Genomic DNA, 23061 nt, shown 5'->3' on the forward strand with positions numbered 1-23061 from the left:
TAGTGAGGTCTGCACAACGCATCACCGGGGGCAAACTACCTGCCCTCCAGGACACCTACACCACCCGATGTCACAGGAAGGCCATAAAGATCATCAAGGACAACAACCACCCGAGCCACTGCCTGTTCACCCCGCTATCATCCAGAAGGCGAGGTCAGTACAGGTGCATCAAAGCTGGGACCGAGAGACTGAAAAACAGCTTCTATCTCAAGGCCATCAGACTGTTAAACAGCCACCACTAACATTGAGTGGCTGCTGCCAACACACTGACTCAACTCCAGCCACTTTAATAATGGGAATTGATGGTAAATTATGTAAAATAAATCACTAGCCACTTTAAACAATGCTACCTAATTTAATGTTTACATACCCTACATTATTCATCTCATATGTATATATATATATATATATATATATACTGTACTCTATATCATCTACTGCATCTTTATGTAATACATGTATCACTAGCCACTTTAACTATGCCACTTTGTTTACATACTCATCTCATATGTATATACTGCACTCAATTCCATCTACTGTATCTTGCCTATGCCGCTCTGTACCATCACTCATTCATATATCTTTATGTACATATTCTTATCCCCTTACACTTGTGTCTATAAGGTAGTAGTTTTGGAATTGTTAGCTAGATTACTTGTTGGTTAGTACTGCATTGTCGGAACTAGAAGCACAAGCATTTCGCTACACTCGCATTAACATCTGCTAACCATGTGTATGTGACAAATAAAATTTGATTTGAAGAGTCCATCAGTAGGTGCTCCAAAGCAAAAATGTATGTAACATGAAGCTTGACTGCTGTTCTGTAATATGAGTAATATTTTAATTTCAATTAAAAAAACAATAGTACATACTACTCATGTTACAGAACAAACAAGCTTCATATGACATACATTTTTGCTTTGGAGCACCTACTGATGGAAGCCTGGATAAGCCCAAAATAATAAATATGCTAACTTTGATTAGTTATTTCTCAATTATGCTTTTAGATATAAATCTCAAATATATGTCATTAAAACTTCCTCCAAACGACAATTCTATAGATTACATTTGGTGGAAATCCCCCCCAAAAAATCATGGTATTTTTTTGTACTGGTTTCGTGAAGAATCACTAATCTTGAACACATAATAATGAATTGTTATTTGGGAATGGGATGAAAGATGATTTGTAGATCAGTGATTCTGTGCAGTCTGACAGCAAAAAACACACACAATGCCTGAGCATGGCTGCCCATATACCCCTGGGCGAGGAAACCCCAGTAGTGTCAGAAGTGTGGCCATGTGTCAGCAGCACACAAATTAGAGTGCAGCAGTGCTCTTTCTGTGTCATGCATGGCCTCACTCCAAGATTAACATGGCAGAGTGTCAAGAGACAGAGATACCTCACCACCACCAGCCACTAGGAGAGGTTTAAAGTATATAGACAATATTATAAACACGGGGCGGTTCAAGCACTGAATGCTTATTGGCTGACAGCCATGGTATATCAGACTGTATACCACTGGTATGACAAAACATTTGTTTTTACTGCTGGTAACCAGTTTTTTTTATTAGCAAACAGGCACCTTGGGAGGATCTATTGTACATAAGAGCAACGTCAACTCACCAACATTATGACCAGGAATCAGACTTTCTCGAAGCGGATCCTCTGTTTGGTCCACCACCCAGGACAATGGATCGGATCCCAGCCGGCGACCCAAAACAACAGCGCCGCAGAAGGGGCAGACGGAGCGGTCTGCTGGTCAGGCTCCATAGACGGGCACATCGCGCACCGCTCCCGAGTATACTACTCGCCAATGTCCAGTCTCTTGACAACAAGGTAGACGAAATCCGAGCAAGGGTTGCCTTCCAGAGAGACATCAGAGATGGTAACGTTCTTTGTTTCACGGAAACATGGCTCTCTCAGGATACGTTATCAGAGTCGGTACAACCACCTGGTTTCTTCACGCATCGCGCTGACAGAAACAAACAACTCTCTGGTAAGAAGAAGGGCGGGGGTGTATGCCTTATGATTAACGAGACATGGTGTGATCAAAACAACATACAGGAACTCAAGTCCTTTTGTTCACCTGACCTAGAGTTCCTTACAATCAAATGCTGACCGCATTATCTAACAAGAGAATTCTCTTAGATTAAAATCACAGTCGTGTATATCCCCCCCAAGCAGACACATCGACGGCCATGAAGGAACTTCAATGGACTCTATGTAAACTAGAAACCACATATCCTGAGGCTGCATTTCTTGCTCCACGCAAGACCTCACCCCGTGGGGTCAAAATTATCACAAGAACTGGGAGCAAAAATCCCAGAACCACACGGGGGGACCTAGTGAATGACCTGCAGAGAGCTGGGACCAAAGTAACAAAGCCTACCATCAGTAACACACTACGCCGCCAGGGACTCAAATCCTGCAGTGCCAGACGTGTCCCCCTGCTTAAGCCAGTACATGTCCAGGCCCGTCTGAAGTTTGCTAGAGAGCATTTGGATGATCCAGAAGAAGATTGGGAGAATGTCAGATGAAACTCTGAAATTCTAAATATAACTTTTTGGTAAAAACTCAACTCGTCGTGTTTGGAGGACAAAGAATGCTGAGTTGCATCCAAAGAACACCATACCTACTGGGAAGCATGGGGGTGGAAACATCATGCTTTGGGGCTGTTTTTCTGCAAAGGGACCAGGACGACTGATCCGTGTAAAAGAAAGAATGAATGGGGCCATGTATCGTGAGATTTTGAGTGAAAACCTCCTTCCATCAGCTAGAGATCTGCATAGAGGAATGGGCCAAAATACCAGCAACAGTGTTTGAAAACCTTGTGAAGACTTACAGAATATGTTTGACCTCTGTCATTGCCAACAAAGGGTATATAACAAAGTATTGAGATAAACTTTTGTTATTGACCAAATACTTATTTTCCACCATAATTTGCAAATAAATTCATTAAAAATCCTACAATGTAATTATCTGGATTTTTTCTCTCTCATTTTGTCTGTCATAGTTGAAGTGTACCTATGATGAAAATTACAGGCCTCTCATCTTTTGAAGTGGGAGAACTTGCACAATTGGTGGCTGACAATTTTTTTTGACCCACTGTATATACTGTACTCTATACCATCTACTGCATCTGGCCTATGCTGTTCGGCCATCGCTCATCCATGTATTTATGTACATATTTTTATTCATTCCTTTACACGTGTGTGTGTAAAAGGTAGTTGTTGTGAAATTGTTAGATTACTTGTTAGATATTACTGCATGGTCGGAACTAGAAGCACAAGCATTTCGCTCTACTCGCATTAACATCTGCTAACCATGTGCATGTGACAAATACAAATTTGATTTGGTTTATGGCCAACATACCATGGCTAAGGGCTGTATCCAGGCAGTACGCGTTGCGTCTTGCGTAAGAACTGCCCGTAGTTGTGGTATATTGGCCATACACCACACTCCCTTAGGCCTTATTGCTTAATTAAACCATTCAAATGTAGAGCAGGAAAGGTATGCTATCTGAATGTTGATATAGAGATTATGGAGGTGCCCTCTATTGCTTATGCAATAGCCTACGTACATGTGAATTATTAGCATATGGTGAAAGAGTTATCCTCCGCTTTAAATGAGGATGTCCAATCTGACAGATGCAATTCAATACCTCAATTGGACACTGCTTTGGTATGAAAATTATATTAAAAAAAACATTATTTCCCCCTCAGTGGAAGTACAAGCATCAGAATCCCATTGAAAAAGCCTTTGCTTAGAAGTGAAGTGCCTTTTGCTTAAACATGATATGATTCTTATATCCAATTCATACAGATTTCATACCAGCGTATTGTAAACGTTGCATGTCGCGATGCATCTGAATATCAGCCAGCATTCTGAAGAATATTAAATAGTCTCATCTTATAACCTTTTGGCATTTTTAGTCCGGGTGGGGCGGTGAGCTTTATTCCACATGAAAGCAGACTGTACGTAAGCTTCAGAGTTCTCCTCTGTAGCCTTGATAGAGCACATAATCATCCATATTTTCTTTTCCTTTAACTAAACCCTTTCCAACCAAAGGGGGGTGGGGGGTCTGCCACTATCTACCATTCCCACTCGGTACAGTTACAATCAGTAATTTCCTGCTTTCCCAAGCCCCATTGACATCCCATGACATGTTGGTGGATCTGAAACATGTAGGATGCTTTTGATTGGCAGGAGGCCTTGAATTGACATGAGGACAAAATGGCAGTGATTTGACTTTGATACAGATGTGGCAGCTGTATTAGTGTTTTAATGACTTGATTGAGCCAACATCCACCGCAACTGATTACCTCTTATTAAAGGCATCAACTCACTCTTGCGCAGCTCAATAAAAAAGGTAAATACTTTAAAGTGATAGTTCAGAGATTTGACATAATTAGGCATGTTTCCTTATAGGCTTGGGCGGTAAACCATATATATCTTACATCAGGGTATTTTGAAATAGCCACCCGGGATGGTTTTTCAATACAGTCAAAACTATTTCTTGGAAGTTTTGATATAAATATTTATAGTTGTAGCTACTTAAGTAAATACCTGCCGTCAACTTGTGCAATACGTTAGGAGATGAAGCAGATCGCGTTCTTCATTTCACCTGTCACATTATTTCATATAATGAAGCTTACCATAGTTCCCCAGAACAGTTGAGCCAGTCAAGTGTTTGTTTGTAAATAGCACAACGGGAGAAAGGGGAGCCGTTGAGTCCAGCTGTGTATTGACGGCTCGCGTTTTATATTGAAAGTCGTGTTTCTTTGCTTCAATAGAGTGATCTGGGACGTGCCACTATAGTTTTCCTTCACAGAAAATACATTAGTGCAACACATTCGGCTGAAAATAGCTTCATTTTCATCAGATGACAACAGAAGTGCGACACTATTTGGCTGGCAGCCACACAAGTAAATGAGCTTACAATGAAAAAGCACAATCTTCTTTGCAAAAATTATACATGGCTATCATATTTTGATATGCTACAGTTACCCATAGTTGGCTAGCTAGTTTATAGTTTGGTGATTTATTCCAATAAATTGTAGAATTCCCGAAAACCTATTTATGGAGCTAGTTACATTTTATAGGCTCCTCACTACGAGACCAAGACAATTTGAGCATCATTCCCATTTGCCAACACTAAAATAAATGTAATCTATATATTTTTTTTTTAGCAAGCTTGCGTCATAATCTTGTCTCACATGCCGAAAATGCAGCCGTGCTGATTCAATTTTACACTTTGTGGCTACCGGAGTTTGACACGGGACTACAGCTTGCATTGAATGTGGGCCATATCAACCCCACAAGTGATCAAAGTTCTTCACTCACTTCCTCAAACAAAATTTCAGGCCGATGGGTCAACATTTGTGAATTGGACCACCAATTAAGATGCCGATCAAACTGCATCCGATTTCGACAGATTCCCCAGAGGTAAAGTGGCTATCAGCCATGGATACCGCCCAACCCGATTTACTTACCTTGAAGGCAGTCTGGACAAGGAGACAGCAAGCCACTGCTTTCAAGGTAAGGAAACAAATATCTAAATATGTAAAACCGCTGAACTATTCCTTTAGTTTAAGGGAATAACAGGGTTCATAAGTCTTAATAAAAATACAACACTGTGTTGTTTCCTCTCAGCACTTATCCTTGATGACTACACAATGAATATCACCAAAACATGACCAGCATTTTAGCTCAGTGCTTTAGAAAGGCAAAATGTGGGTAATCAGGGTAATCAGCCGGAGAACATTAAACAACGGAGACGATAATGAAATCTGCCTGACCGTGAGGTGAATTCATGCACTAGGCCTACTCTGCTGTCAGACCAAGGACAAACAGCAAAGGATAAAGACATATCATCAGTGCTGGGCTGAACCAAGCACCTCACCTCTGCCACCCTCTTAACTCTCCCCATCTTGAAGCCAAGGTCAGGGGAACTAATGATAAGTTAATGATAAGCTAAACAAACCTGGTGGTCACTTTGAGTACATTCAGCAAATGTTTACAGGTCTCTAAAATGTGTTGAATAATTGTCCAATACTGAGTCACCTGCTATGTTGAGCTTATATAGTGTGCATTACATTGAATATGAAGACATAGTTTGAATGTTTGATTGACAGACATTAAGTGCTTCTCTGTTCTGATTGTTTTTTTTGTTTTTTTTACTGTATGTGACTGCAATGACAACACACACAAAAAAATCTTAATAGGGGAGAGGTAAAGTTGACATGTAATTACTGTACACTGCATTATCAGGATAGCGTCCTACGTTTACAGTTTATTTGCAGGCCAACGCTGAAATAGAGCTGTTGTAGAGAGGGGGACATATATATCTGCACTGCTGGAGAGTGAATTATCCAGGAGCAGGCAGGGCATAATCAGAGTCAATACTGAGAGCAGGGGAAAGGGATCCAGCAACTACAACCCCCACTCTCCACTGCCTCTCTCCTGGCCAAACCGCTTCAAAGGTGCCCTTCAAGAGCTGCAGCGGTGCCTCTGCTTCTCTCTCATAGGCTACCTGTGTGTGGTGTGAAGGAAGAACACTGTCTAACATCCAATACACAAGCCTAATGAGGGTAGGCTACTTCCCTGGTCTCTGCCTACTTGAGACTTTTGCCAGCAAAATCATACAGGCTAACTTTTATGATACATCATTGCCTATAATTGTTTCAAACATAGCACTGTGAAGCATTGGTGTCTGATCATGTCATTGGGTTTCATTAAGTCTACCCTGGGTTATGAGAATCAATACTGTGTGTGTGTGTGTGTGTGTTGTGCTGATGTCTAAAATGTGATTGGGTTACATTGCTTGTGATTACCTGCTTGGGTTTGATTATATTCTGTATTATTCTAGCCTATTTCATTGCAATGTGTTGAGATACAAGTTATGTAGACTTCCAATTAGTAATGAAATTGTAGGGCTGCCAGCCTGGATATTTGAGAAATGTGATGCTGATGAGAGTTTAAGCAAAAAACACTACAAAGCACAGAGGACAACTTCACCGAGTTGGCCAGACAATACGTTGTGTTAAAGTGCTTGGAATTAAAGTTTTAAATGCACAATAACTTTCAACAAAATGTTGTAAAAACGGTTTGAATGCAGTGTCAAGTTCACAGGATCAGGCTGCATTCAGTCTTCTGAATCCATGTTTATTCTGTTTATAAAAAATTATAATTTTACAAAAGATCTCATCCATTGATGCCACTGGTTTTATTTACAGTATACATATTTAAATAAATATGCAACTTACGTTTTACTCCAACCCAACAAACCTCACGCAATTTTTATTGCAATTTTTTTACGTTTGAGTATGAGTATAGTGAAGGACGACAGTCTCCTGCCTACCTGTGTCCTCTTGAATTCGACGGAATTGGTGAAGGCGGGTTGCTTCGTTGTTGTAGCTGCTGCAAGTACCCCAGACTGATGCTCCTCGTCAAACATTCGTCCTCAGCCTCTTCGAGCTTCAGCTCCGGGATCAAATGTCCGTTGTTTGCCATTTGATAAGTTTAATGCGAAGGGCTAATGTACACAATACATGCGATGTTGCACTTCGTAACGTTGTTAAAATGGGGCAGCTACAAACACCGTTAGAGGTTGCACCCGTGTGAAATATTCTGTTTTTGCTGTCCTCCCTGCATCGAGAGGTTGACCGATTCTCCGACAGAGTGATGTGACCGAGAAGAGCACACATCGCGGGGGTGGAGAGGGGTAAGCGACGCAAATTAGTACCTCACAGGCACCTGCCCCGTTGCCCTCAAGAAAGAAAGTTTGAACCATGAGTATGCCTATAAAACATAACGATACCCTTATGTTCTTCAATATAACTATTTTTACATTTGCACGCAAAACGTTCAAAATTACTTGTCTTTATTTTTTGCCAATGCCTTCCCACTAGTGGAGCACAGCATCAATTCAACGTCTTTCCACGTTGGTTCTAAACTTTCGTTGAAATTACGTGGAAACAACGTTGATTCAACCAGTGTTTGGCCAGTGGGTTCTCGAGGGTAACATGGGGCAAAACGGCCCCATTAATAAAAATGTGTAATTTCTGAAACAAAAAAAGCTACATTTGTATAAGGTATGTCGTGATGGTCATTAGGCAAGTAAACCAAAGGGATATGTGTGCAGGATAATCAGCAGCCTGCAGACCTAGAGGCCGGGGAGGGAGTATACGTGACAACTCACCAGACATGTCACCCATTGAGCAGTTTGGGATGCTCTGGATCGATGTTAATGCGCTACACTCGCATTAACATCTGCTAACCATGTGTATGTGACAAATACAATTTGATTTGATTTGATAGTGTGTTCCAGTTGCCACCAATATCCAGCAACTTCGCACAGCCATTGAAGATGAGTGGGACAACATTCCACAGGCCACAATCAACAGCACAGCTGATCAACTCTATGTGAAGGATATGTGTCACACTGCATGAGGCAAATAGTGGTCACACCAGATACCTAGTGGTTTTTCTGATCCATGCCCCTACTTTAAAAAAAAGAAAGTACATATGTGACCAACAGTGCATACCTGTATTCCCAGTCATGTGGATCTCTGTGGCCCCGCTGCCCGGGTAGGCAGAGTGTAAAGTGGGTGAAAAGGGATTGTATTAGTTTTGGAACCAGCCAGGTGTCCTACTCTGGCCGATGGCAAAGTCGTCTCAAAACAAAAGTGAAGTACAGTGGGTCCTCATTTAGCAGTTGTGTCATCCCATGCGGGATGCTGCAGTATGGTACAGTGAACAACGTCATAGTGTTTTACTTTCAGCCCTGGTTGACGCTAATACCAGAGGGTATTTTTCAAATAATCCTGCAGAGGTCCATGCAGGCCAGACATTTTGATTGCTATACCAAATCTGAAAGAGCATATTCCAAAGTTTTTAATTAACCTAGTTTTGCCAAAAAACACACAAAACACACAAAAAACACATTTGCGCAGGTGGTCTCTGTTTCAAAATATAACATTTTCCTAGAACAACAGCAGCTCCATGTGTTCCTAGAATAACGGTAGCCCCAGACATACTGGTAACAATCAGCCAATAACCATTTGAGGAAAATATGCTCTCTATTTTATTATTTCATGTTCCATCATCTACGTATTGTAAAATAAGTGGGACTGTGGTAGGACTGGGGAATATAAGTGTAAGTGTGATGAAGTACGGTGTGATGAAGTAGGGTAACCCCCCCCCATATTACAACCTACACTGTATGTTTTGTGACAATTGTGTTGTTTGCTGTTAATTCATATTCCTTGTCACCTTGATATATATAGGCCTAAAAGCCGATACAATAAGAAGACAGTGGCAGAATAAATTCAAACACACCTTTGTTTTAGCGCAAAACCAGATAGAAACCTCTGTCTGGTGAAGTCCATGGCGCAAATTGCATGTAACAAACAGTTACATTACCTATAGCATGGTTCAGCATGTTTTTCTTCAATCTTTATTTAACTAGGCTAGTTAGTTAAGAACAAATTCTTATTTACAATGTCGACCTACTGGGGAACAGTGGGTTAACTGCCTTGTTCAGGGGCAGAACGCTCTAACCACTAGACTACCTGCCCCCCAATGTTTCCAACATTTTCGGACCACTAAACAACTACTGATTTAGAACCACAGAGCGTTACCGCAAGTTGCAAGAGGAGCTGGAGCAGGAGCTGCCGCCACTATTCCAGGAACATTTCAACTTCAACATTTCAACATCATCAAATCACCTCTGCTTAGTCTAATACAGTGACAACTCTAAGATACCAAAAACTATTTAGTACAATCAACATAAGCTGAATATGATGTGGCTGTCCATGGTTCTGATTTCTGTTTGCGCGTGCGTGCGATGTTAACTTTTCCTTCAAAACACATTTGTAATTGTAAAATCATTCAAAACAATTGTTCTCTATAAATGGCTCTCATACCTCCTCTGGGAAATATCTCACCTGAATCACTTAATCAAGGGCTTAATGATTAGTTGCCAACTTGTATCAGGTATGCTAGCTCTGAAATAGATCAAATACATGAACAGCTGCCGGTCCTCAAGGAGAAGTCCAAAAGAATCTTGAGATCTACCGCTCAGATAAAAAAAAAAACATGCCTTAAAAAACGTAAGCCTATGCAACATTTACCAATAAAAAAAAGTTATGTAGCAATGAGGTTTGTGCAGTAGGCTTTTGGCCCAATACATTATCACATTTTATTGGCTATGTTTGAATTACCTCGCCATTTTGAAATTATATTTCAAAATTGTAAGTATATGATCACACTGGTAATAGATCATTTGTTGTATTACTTATGAGGCACAGCTGAGTGAGCATAATAATTTGTGTTTTTTATTTTACTAGACTAATGGCCTGCATCTGATGGTCATCTGATGGTCAGATGGCTTTACTTGGCTCATCGCGCTCTAGCGACTCCTTGTGGCGGGCTGGGCGCCTGCAGGCTGACACCGTTCGTCAGTTGAACAGTGTTTCCTCCGTCAGTTTACCAGTGTTGTCTCTGACTCATTGGAGCAACTGGCTTCTGGGTTAAGCGGGCGGGTGTTAGGAAGATTAGTTTGGCGGGTCATGTTTTGGAGGGCAAGATCGAAATTGGGGAGAAAATACAAAAAAAGACCCGATGCTAATAAAAACGACGCAAGCTTATCTAAACACTTTGCTGTACTCATTCATTGCACTTTGCTGTACTCATTCATCAACTTGTAGACTTGTTTACGTGCTGCTGTGCATTTTGTTGCTAACCTTACTTTGCTACTTGACAACTTTACGGTTTTTACCTTTTAATTACCGTTTATATTTTTTGTTTTTCCCTCACTCAACTTTTTTTTCATTCAACTTTTTCACTCCGGATGCTTTATCTGGACGTGGTTCATCACGACCTCCACCAGCCGAAGCTAAGTAGTAACATTAACATGGTGCCTTCTAATTGCAGTCGCTGTACTCATAATAATCAGGAGAATGATCGCCTTACGGCGAGGATAGTTGTGCTGCAAGCCCAGCTTCAGTCGCAATCGTTAGGCAAGGGTAATTTCAGTGTAGGAAAGGATGAAACAGCGTCTGTGCCACCAGTAAGTACAGATAGTAGTATATATCCCCTCGCACAGTCCCCGCAGCCGGACAACTTTCTCATAGCTTCTGGAGGGAAATGCTGTAGGAATGCTCAACCGGTGTCGCTCATTCATCCAAGATGAATCATCCGGAGTCAGAGGCCAAGCCTTCTCTGGTCTCTACTCCTCCCGTTACGGGGTCTGAGACGTGGAAGCCTCCCACCATTAGCTATGACAAATTGAAAACCCTAGTCATTGGCGACTCCATTACCTGCAGTATTAGACTTAAAAATTAATCATCCAGCGATCATACACTGTTTACCAGAGGGCAGGGCTACCGACGTTAAGGCTAATCTGAAGATGGTGCTGGCTAAAGCTAAAACTGGCGAGTGTATAGAGTAAAGGGATATTGTTATCCACGTCGGTACCAACAATGTTAGGATGAAACAGTCAGAGGTCACCAAGCGCAACAGCTTCAGTGTGTAAATCAGCTACAAAGATGTGTCTGCATCGAGTAATTGTCTCTGGCCACCTCCCAGTTAGGGGGAGTGATGAGCTCTACAGCAGAGTCTCACAACTCAATCTGCTAGCCAACCTGCCAGCTTAGTGGAGTCTGCCACTAGCACAGTCAGTGTAGTCAGCTCAGCTATCCCCATTGAGACTGTTTCTGTGCCTCGACCTAGGTTGGGCAAAACTAAACCTAAACATGGCGGTGTTCGCATTAGCAATCTCACTGGAATAAAGTGATTATTGAAAGAGTTTGGGATACTTCACATCTCGAAATAGGGCTACTTAATGTTAGATCCCTCCTTTCCAAGGCAGTTATAGTCACTGATCATAATCTTGATGTGATTGGCCTGACTGAAACATGGCTTACGCCTGATGAATTTACTGTGTTAAATGAGGCCTCAGCACCGCAAAGGCGGAGGTGTTGCTAACATTTACGATAGCAAATTTCAATTTACAAAAACAAAACAGACAACGTTTTCGTCTTGTGAGCTTCTAGTCATGAAATCTATGCAGCCCACTCAATCACATTGAGTGCAGCCCACTCATGTCCAACATGTCTCCGGACCTATTCACTGCCACAGTCATACTCTGGACCTAGTTTTGTCCCGTGGAATAAATGTTGTGGATCTTAATGTTTTTCCTCATAGTCCAGGATTATCGGACCACCATTTTATTACATTTGCAATCGCAACAAATAATCTGCTCAGACTCCAACCAAGGATCATCAAAAGTCGTTCTATAAATTCTCGGACAACCCAAAGATTCCTAGATACCCTTCCATCCGCCTACCCGAGGACATCAGAGTGCAAAAATTAGTTAACCATCTAACTGAGGAACTCAATTTAACCTTCCGCAATACCCTAGATTCAGTCGCACCCCTAAAAACTAAAAGCTAGCTCCCTGGTATACAGAAAATACCCAAGCTCTGAAGCAAGCTTACAGAAAATTGGAACGGAAATGGTGCCACACCAAACTGGAAGTCTTCCGATTAGCTTGGAAAGACAGTACCGTGCAGTATTGAAGAGCCCTCACTGCTGCTCGATCATCCTATTTTTCCAACTTAATTGAGGAAAATAAGAACAATCCAAAATGTATTTTTGATAATGTCGCAAAGCTAACTAAAAAGCAGCATTCCACAAGAGAGGATGGCTTTCACTTCAGCAGTGATAAATTCATGAACTTCTTTGAGGAAAAGATCATGATCATTAGAAAGCAAATTACGGACTCCTCTTTAAATCTGCATATTCCTCCAAAGCTCAGTTGTCCTGACTCTGCACAACTCTGCCAGGACCTAGGATCAAGGGAGACACTCAAGTATTTTAGTACCTATATCTCTTGAGACAATGATGAAAGTAATCATGGCCTCTAAAACTTCGAGCTGCATACTGGACCCTATTCCAACTAGACTACTGAAAGAGCTGCTTTCTGTACTTGGCCGTCCTATGTTGAACATAATAAATGTCTCTCTATCCACCGGATGTGTACCAAACTCACTAAAAGTGGCAGTAATAAAGCCTCTCTTGAAAACGGCAAACCTTGACCGAGAAAATATAAAAACCAATCGGCCTATATCGAATCTCCCATTCCCCTAAACAATATTAGAAAAAGCTGTTGTGCAGCAATTCACTGCCTTCCTGAAGACAAACAATGTATATGAAATGCTTCAGTCTGGTTTTAGACACCATCATAGCTCTGAGACTGCACTTGTGAAGGTGGTAAAAAACCTTTTAATGGCGTCAGACCGAGGCTCTGCATTTGTCCTCGTGCTCCTAGACCTTAGTGCTGCTTTTGATACCATCATTCACCACATTCTTTTGGAGAGATTGGAAACCCAAATTGGTCTACACGGACAAGTTCTGGCCTGGTTTAGATCTTACCTGTCAGAAAGATATCAGTTTGTCTCTGTGGATGGTTTGTCTTCTGACAAATCAACTGTACATTTCTGTGTTCTTCAAGGTTCCGTTTTAGGACCACTATTGTTTTCACTATATATTTGACCTCTTGAGGATGTCATCCGGAAACATAATGTTAACCTTCACTGCTATGCGGATGACACACAGCTGTACATTTCAATGAAACATGGTGAAGCCCCAAAATTGCCCTCGCTAGAAGCATGTGTTTCAGACATAAGGAAGTGGATGGCTGCAAATGTTCTACTTTTAAACTCGGACAAAACAGAGATGCTTGTTCTAGGTCCCAAGAAACAAAGATACATTCTGTTGAATCTGACAATTAATCTTGATGGTTGTACAGTCGTCTCAAATAAAACTGTGAAGGACCTTGGCGTTACTCTGGACCCTGATCTCTCTTTTGACCAACATATCAAGACTGTTTCAAGGACAGCTTTTTTCCATCTACGTAACATTGCACAAATCAGAAACTTTCTGTACAAAAATGATGCAGAAAAATGTATCCACGCTTTTGTCACTTCCAGGTTAAATTCCTGCAATGCTCTACTTTCCGGCTACCCGGATAAAGCACTAAATAAACTTCAGTTAGTGCTAAACACGGCTGCTAGAATCTTGACTAGAACCAAAAAAAAGTATCATATTACTCCAGTGCTGGCCTCCCTACACTGGCTTCCTGTTAAGGCAAGGGCTGATTTCAAGGTTTTACTGCTAATCTACAAAGCATTACATGTGCTTGCTCCTACCTATCTTTACGATCTGGTCCTGCCTACACAGACGCTACAGTCACAAGACGCAGGCCTCCTAACTGTCCCTAGAATTTCTAAGCAAACAGCTGGAGGCAGGGCTTTCTCCTATAGAGCTCCATTTTTATGGAATGGTCTGCCTACCCATGTGAGAGAAACAGACTCGGTCTACACCTTTAAGTCTTTATTGAAGACTCATCTCTTCAGGAGGTCCTATGATTGAGTGTAGTCTGGCTCAGGAGTGTGAAGGTGAATAGAAAGACACGAGCAACAAACTGCTCTTGCTGTCTCTGCCTGGCTGGTTCCCCTCTCTCCACTGGGATTCTCTGCCTCTAACCCTATTACAGGGGCTGAGTCACTGGCTTACTGGTGCTCTTCCATGCCATCCCTAGGAGGGGTGCGTCACTTAAGTGGGTTGAGTCACTGACGTGATCTTCCTTTCTGGGCTGGCGCCCCCCTTGGGTTGTGCCGTGGCGGAGATCTTTATGGGCTATACTCGGCCTTGTCTCAGGATGGTAAGTTGGTGGTTGAAGATATCCCTCTAGTGGTGTGGGGGCTGTGCTTTGGCAAAGTGGGTGGGGTTATATCCTGCCTGTTTGGCCCTGTCCGGGGGTATCGTCGGATGGGGCCACAGTGTCACCTGACCCCCCCTGTCTTAGCCTCAAGTATTTATGCTGCAGTAGTTTATGTGTTACACCCTCGACAACCCACTGTGATTATTATTATTTGACCCTGTTGGTCATCTATGAACATTTTAACATCTTGGCCATGTTCTGTTATAATCTCCACCCGGCACAGCCAGAAGAGGACTGGCCACCACTCATAGCCTGGTTCCTCTCTAGGTTTCTTCCTAAGTTCTGGCCTTCCTAGGGAGTTTTTCCTAGCCACCGTGCTTCTACACCTGCATTGCTTGCTGTTTGGGGTTTTAGGGTGGGTTTCTGTACAGCAGTTGTCGAGGGTGCAGCAAGTCAGCACCTCAGGAGTAAATGTCAGTTGGCTTTTCATAGCCGATCATTAAGAGTATCTCTACCGCTCCTGCTGTCTCTAGAGAGTTGAAAACAGCAGGTCTGGGACAGGTAGCACGTCCTGTGAACAGGTCAGGATTCCATAGCCGCAGGCAGAACAGTTGAAACTGGAGCAGCAGCTCGGCCAGGTGGACTGGGGACAGCAAGGGGTCATCATGCCAGGTAGTCCTGAGGCATGGTCCTAGGGCTCAGGTCCTCCTCCGAGAGAAAGAGAGAAATAGAGAATTAGAGAGGGCATACTTAAATTCACACAGGACACCAGATAAGACAGGAGAAGTACTCCAGATATAACAAACTGACCCTAGCCCCCCGACACAAACTACTGCAGCATAAATAATGGAGGCTGAGACAGGAGGGGTCAGGAGACACTGTGGCCCCATCCGAACAATATCGCCCTAGTGTAATGTAATGACTATATTTTACCACTAGAGTGCATCATTGCACCTCAAATGTTTAAATGAGACCCCTAGTTGACCATAATTTTTTTTTTGGTAGCCTACAGTGTCATAGCCAATGATGGTGGAGGGGAATCTTAAGGACAGTGGTTGGTTGTCGCATCAAATTTAACTCGATCAATTATTAATTTGAAGATCAGCTGTCTTACTGTCCAGCAGTTTTCCTGATTGTAACAGTTATTTAAGATTTTACTTATAGACCCCCAAATCTGGAGGGACATTATACAGATGGACATCGCTTGAGCCGCACTCAAGGGCACAACAGCACGCAGACCCCATCTGGTGTTTTCACACAGCAACCTTATGGCCAGCCGTCTACAATATGCCTTTCACCGCCCCACCAAATGTGGAGATGGAATAGTCTGTATTCTGATTAGATCTGTGGGTATGGTCTGGGTCTGAGAAACCCCAGGGGTCAAACTAGATAATGATCTGAGATATCACTATCGCTCTGTCAGAGTGACCATCGGGTTTTTGGTCACCTCCCTGACCAAGGCTCTTCTTCATCAATTGCTCAGTTTGGCTGGGCGGCCAGCTCTAGGAAGAGTCTTGGTGGTTATAAACTTCTTCCATTTAAGAATGATGGAGGCCACTGTGTTCTTGGGGACCTTCAATACTGCAGAAATAGTTTTTTTTACCCTTCCCCAGATCTGTGCCTCGATACAATCATGTCTCTGCGCTTTACAGAGATTCATTGGACCTCATGGCTTGGTTTTAACTCGACACACACTTTTAACTTGACACACACTGTCAACTGTGGAACCTTTATATAGACAGGTGTGTGCCTTTCCAAATGTACAATCAATTGAATTTACCACAGGTGGACTCCGAGTTGTAGAAACATCTCAAGGCGTATGGAAACCGGATGCACCTGAGCTCAATTTCAAGTCTCATAGCAAAGGGTCTGAATACTTAAGTAAATAAGGTATCTGTTTTTATTTTTTATAAATGTATATAAAATCTGTTTTCACTTTGCCATTATGGGGTGTTGTGTTTAGGGTTGATGAGGGAAAAAATATTTTAATCAATTTTAGAATAAGGCTGTAACGTAACAAACTGTGGAAAAAGTCAAAAGGTCTGAATACTTCCGAATGCACTTTGTGTCCAGGAAACCTTCCCTACACATGCCGGCGTGTCTGAAGTAGAGAACAATCATACCAAGTGGCTATTCATCAAATGCTTTATTACAAACCAAAACAGGAATTATTCAGATATTGTACAAATATACATTTTTCACTCGAGAAGGAGGTATGTACATTTCCTTTTTGGTTTACAACAACTCAAAGTAACTGCATGACATTGTCAATCAAAGAAAATAGAGTGAGAGAACATTTCCCCCCTAACGCTGTTGGTGAAAAGGGCTTAACGCAAGCGGGACACAGAGAGCACAGTTTAAGAAAGTGCAAAGTACTTGTGATTGAATTCTTAACCCAAAGGAGTAAACTCAAAATGAACATAACTTTCCTTTTTTACAGTCATAGCATTTGTTTTAACTGTAATATTTTTTTGTACAAGATGATAATTTATATATTTATATAAGCATTGAGGCAAAAATACAGTTTTGTTCTTTCTCTAGTTAAGTATCTGTGACATGCATATCCATCATTTTTCAGCTTTGGGTGGATTCTTTCGCTCTTGAACATTACACTGTATGCATGATATCAAAGGTCCCATCACTTAAACCATAGTGGAGGTATTTAGTAGACAGACTAATAAATGACATCAAGATGCAAGTTTTGTACTAGTTAACCTATGGTAATGGCCTTTTGGAGTCGATACATGGTTCACGTTGTTCCTATCCGCAGCATGGTTTGGAGCATTCCCATTCCTCCTGTCTGCCAAGCAAGACATTAAAACGAAAAAGAGTGGAAACCCTAATGATTCAGGACACAGAGCCCTCTGCCAGGGGAATTCACAGAGCCACTCAGATAACAGAAAAATCAATACCGGTGCGTATCCTACCCCATCAAACGGCCGTAAGAGCCACATTCAATCATCGGCCTCCCTGTATTGGCTTTTAAAGGTATAATGGGAAATTCAAAGGGGGTTGTGGTGGGTAATCAGGAGCTCTCCCTCAGGTGTCGTCCTCTCATCTCGCCACTCATCCGTCTCCTGGTTTAAAGGTGCTTTTCAACCAACAGTGGGCAAGCTGGAAGTACTCGAGTCACAGAGACAAAATTGCTATTTTCTTTTCACTCTTTGAACTGCCCACGATCATGAAATAATCTCATCAAAAATAGGCCGACTTTACAAAATACAATTATTGATACAAACTAATCTGGGTGATTTCAACCAAGAAGTATAGACTCTCGAGTCACCCGTCCTGGTTTGAACCATTTCGGAGGCCAGAGTACGAGTGTGCTCTTATGCTCTGCACCGCTGGACGAGAAGAGCCCTCCCTCCTGGGTGATCTAAGATGAGTTTGCTGGGTTCTCCTGGAGGGCGCCACAGCATCAGTCACTCCAAATAGCTCCTGACATCTCATCCATTGCATTGCGATTGAGCCAGAATAACAGGGGTGTCTCTTTGGAGGAAGCAGTCATAACACTGAAGGACCAATGTGCTGCTGCGTAGAGGCAGAGAAGACTATCGCTAGGCAGAAGTCACGCATTTAGATCAGATGAAAGCTCAGGCAAAAGTTGACATTTAAATCAGAGAATCGTAGGGCATAATTCAACACTTTCAGCCAGGATATTTTACTGAGGTTGAGTGTTGTTTAAATTCTGTTTGGCCACCATGAAGAGACTTCACTCAAAGCTATTGTCCTTTTCATTCTGCTTGAAATGGAATCAATCTCAGGTGTACCGTAGAGTTAACCATTTTACACTGTAAAGCCGTGTTTAATGTTTTGTGAATAATACTTTTTTGTGGTGTATTCAATTAAAATGTGTATGTTAACCCAAGGCCCTCTTTAGGATTATCATTACTGTTCTTCTATAATCACAAGATGGTGCTGAGCCAACGCATGTGATATCATATTATGATGTGTATGGCCCTTTGCTCATTATACAGAATATATTTTGTATTTTTTCAGACACAGTTCAACTGCAGGGGATTAAATGTATTGCTGCAAATCTCTGCTCATTAAAAAACATGGATGCCCTCGCATCCAATGATTTTGGGCTGGAATCAATCTATATATCGCGGAAGTATTTCAAATGTAAAGGTCATTTTCTATTCAGCCGACTGTGAATGCGGTCTCCGCGAACGCGGGAACATTGCCTTTAAATTTAAATGGAGCTGTAACGCGGATCTTGCACGTTAGTTGGCGATACAAATTGAATCCAGCCCTTTATATACTGCACGGCATAGAACACATTCATATGTTAGTTCATTCATTTTGGATTAATGGAAATGTCATTAACACAACACAAATTAAAACAGAAATGCCATTAACCATCTTCAACAAACATCAACTGTGGCACTTTATCGATAGGGCTTAAGTTCACCCCTTTAATAACAATCTTTAAACATTCTGAAGGAATCTGAAATAAATGAAATAGAAAAAAGGAAACGTAGAATATTAGACAATACACATTAAGCAATACATATTTCAGCCATTAATAATCCCCCATGATGACCACAGTCACATATTCCTATGGCCTTAATTGACGCTGTCCATGAACATGGGAAGATAACGTTACATAAGTCCAGACTTGTTGAGTGTATAGTGCTGGACGCACAGGAAAGATGGGAAATCAATATTGATATCTTTCGTGTTGCTGCGAGTGACCCATGTGCAGGTGTATAGGATGACAGGTGACGTGTCTAGGTGGAGTCTCTTACTTAAGCTATATCATCTTTGTATAATCACAGGCAAACATCCCTCTTGTATCAGCATCAAACTTTCCTCCACTCTCATTGGTGTGTCAATCGATCGGTGCACCCCCAGCACCCCATTCCTTACTAAACCAATCACCATGCCTGCTGGCCTTGGCGGGTATCCCGGAGGAGATTACATGGAGGTCTGTGATGCCAACAAAGAAGCCTGGGAGATATTGATTGGCTCGGTGTGGCAGAGTGTGTGAGTGTGGTAGGTGTGGTGCTCAGGCAAGTCCAGAGAGAGGTTTACTTTTCCTGTCTTTTTGGTTTTTTTCTCTCTTTGTCTTGTCTGCCATCTGGTTTGTCCTGGTTGGTAGCAGGTATCAGGTGTCGTAAGACAGCCAGACACCCTCGCCTGATCTCTGCTGCGCTATGCAGCCTGTGTATCTCCTTTGTTTGCTCTTTTACAGTCCTGTTTACTCTCACTCCCTCCCTCCCTTTGTCCATAGCCCATTCCGCTTTCATGGCTCTGTCGGTTTGGTTTAAAAATACCTCAACTCTACACAGGGTCCTCCCTTTGCTCCTCTTCTTCCACCTCAGAGTATGACACACATCACTGACCTCGTCAGAGTATGATACACATCACTGACCTCGTCAGAGTATGATACACATCACTGACCTCGTCAGAGTATGATACACATCACTGACCTCGTCAGAGTATGATACACATCATTGACCTCGTCAGAGTATGATACACATCACTGACCTCGTCAGAGTATGATACACATCACTGACCTCGTCAGCAAAATCAGGCAAAAACACAATGAATGTTCTGTTGTCATGGGATATCATGCGAACAAAAGATTTCGCTCTGTATTGTTTGTACAGGAGACAAAACCTCTTACGAAAGTCTTCCCTTCGTAGAATGCACTCAATTATACTTTTAGTTGATGATATGGCTGGTTTTCACAGGGTTTCTGGGGGCAGGCTGGGTGTTGCTATCAGCTGTGTACTGGGGCTTCTTGTGTCTGTCTGTGTCTACTCCCTCCACTTAAACCCTCCCTCCCTCCTACACAGTCTGAAAGGCCTGGGTCTGGGCAGGGATCATGACCGGCGTTGCTCCCATGCGGGCCAGGTTCCCGGGGCTTAGCTTTGGGGGAGGGCTAAGCTTGGCCGGGGCTGTGCGGGGCTCAGGGGTCTTGGGGACCACCTGTGTGTAGGCAGGGGGCTGTTGGGGGAAGCTGGGGGGCTGGCCGTTCTCCTTGAGGGCAGCGACGTCAGGAAGCCGGGCGCGGGGCCCCCGGGGGGCAGTGGTGTGGACCATGGACTGGGTGGAGGAGGTGCCCGAGCGGGAGCTTCCAGAACGGGACGAGGAGAGAGAGTTGGGCTTCACCAGTTTGGCTTTGGGAGCCTCCGCATCCTCCCTGAGACAGAGACAAAGACATGTGGCTCAGGACATCGAAGGATGTCACTCAATGAAACAAGATAATATTAATGAAATGACAACCTTCCGCATAATGCACAGTGAGTGCATTACGAGCACATCTATAATGGTTTAAATGCATGCATAACATATTATAACACACAACGCGTACACTACCTGTCAAACGTTTTAGAACAACTACTCTTTGGGTTTTTCTTTATTTGTACTATTTTCTACATTGTAGAATAATAGTGAAGACATCAAAACTATGAAATAACACATATGGAATGTAGTAACCAAACAAGTGTTATTCTTCAAATAACCACCCTTTGCCTTGATGACAGCGTTGCACACTCTTGGCATTCTCTCAACCAGCTTCATGTGGTAGTCACCTGGAATGCATTTCAATTAACAGGTGTACCTTAATTTGTGGAATTTATTTCCTTCTTAATGCATTTCAGACAATCAGTTGTGTTGTGACAAGGTAGGGGGGTATACAGAAGATAGCCCTATTTGGTAAAAGACCAAGTCTATATTATGGCAAGAACAGCTCAAATAAGCAAAGAGAAATGACAGTCCATCATTACTTTAAGACATGAAATTCAGTCAACCATCAAGCGCTATGATGAAACTGTCTCTCATGAGGACCGCCACAGGATTGAAATACCCAGAGTTACCTCTGCTGCCGAAGATAAGTTCATTAGAGTTACTAGCCTCAGAAATTATAGCCCAAATAAATGCTTCAGAGTTCAAGTAACAGACACATCTCAACATCAACTGTTCAGAGGAGACTGTGTGAATCAGGCCTTCATGGTCGAATTGCTGCAAAGAAACCACCAGAGGTGTGGACTCGAGTCACATGACTTGGACTCGAGTCAGACTCGAGACACAAATATGATGACTTACAACTCGACTTTGACTTTAACAACAATGACTCGTGACTTGACTTGGACTTGAGCCTTATGACTCGACCTGACTTGATACCGTCCCCCAAGCCCAAATATTTTAAAAAGTGTGCAGCGCATCAACTCTTCATTTAACGGATTACAGTTTGAATCAAATAGCAGCCAATCAAATTGAGCCAACTGAAAAAAAGTTGTACGTGGCAGTGCAGAGGAATGTCAGCGGGTGAATTCAGATGGAGCCCTTGGAAAGATGATACCCCAAGTTATTGATTTAGGATATAAAGACGATGCTGTATCAACAAAAAACAGTTTGCAACTTGCAAAAAATGCAGGAAGAAAATTACAGCTGGAGGCGTAACAATTTCCAACTTGGTTCGACATTTGAAGCTACACAAATAACGGTAAGTTATGGCTAAAATAGCCGACAGCTATATATTTTATTACATTACTGGTGTAGGCTAACGTAACATTAAATCAATGAGCCTCCACACAGTCAGTCAGTGTGGGAACGTGATCATTGCACCCAAGATTGTGCTACAACTGGCTAGGCAGTTGGTAGCCTAAATTCTGCCTGATGTTACTGCTGTTCCTAAAACCAGTGACATACGTTAGCCTACTGTAACCACACAGAGAGAGAGATAGAGAGAGTGTGTGTGCGTGTGCGTGTGTGTGTGTTAAGGTTGGGCTATTGTGTACAAGCCTATATCGCCCGATTGCGCCCCATAGCGATGCTCGATAGTCGATCACTATTGGGGGGGTGTGTCTTTCTCATGGCTATCCATGTATTTCCATGGAAATATAACGTTTATTTGGAAAGTAATAAATATATAGATATTTTTAAAAGCATTCATGATTTGCATAACTGTAATGTACTATTACTCTTGTTAAAAATATGAAATGGTATTACATTTGGTGAAGAGCACATTATGACTTGTTTAGGACTCAACTCAAAGTTTAGAACTTGAGACTTGACTTGATACTTGACGCTCTTGACTTGAGACTTGACTCGTACTTGCCTGTCTTGACTTGACTTGGGACTTGAGTGCTAAGACTTGAGACTTACTTATGACTTCTAAAACAATGACTTCGTCCCACCTCTGGAAACCACTACTAAACGACACCAATAATAAGAGGAGACTTGCTTGGGCCAAGAAACACGAGCAATGGACATTAGACCAGTGGAAATGTGTCCTTTGGTCTGATGAGTCCAAATTGGAGATTTTTGGTTCCAACTGCCGTGTCTTTGTGAGACACAATGTGGGTGAATGGATGATCTC

General features: G+C 42.3%; 1 protein-coding gene across 3 annotated transcripts in view; it reads right to left on the reverse strand.

The window, feature by feature from the left end:
* Window positions 1-16860: 16860 nt before the first annotated feature.
* The window catches only part of clmpa (CXADR like cell adhesion molecule a), a 119307-nt gene continuing 113106 nt past the window's right edge, over window positions 16861-23061 (reverse strand). For all 3 annotated transcript variants that reach the window (XM_021617609.3, XM_090186029.1, XM_090186028.1), the window contains one exon: window positions 16861-20880. In XM_021617609.3, the coding sequence (XP_021473284.1) occupies window positions 20526-20880 (355 nt within the window). In that variant the 3' untranslated portion in view covers window positions 16861-20525. The remainder of the gene's footprint in view (window positions 20881-23061) is intronic.

This window comes from Oncorhynchus mykiss, chromosome 10 (genome assembly GCF_057628025.1).
Source record: "Oncorhynchus mykiss isolate SJ-2025 chromosome 10, ASM5762802v1, whole genome shotgun sequence".
Lineage (NCBI taxonomy): Eukaryota > Metazoa > Chordata > Actinopteri > Salmoniformes > Salmonidae > Oncorhynchus > Oncorhynchus mykiss.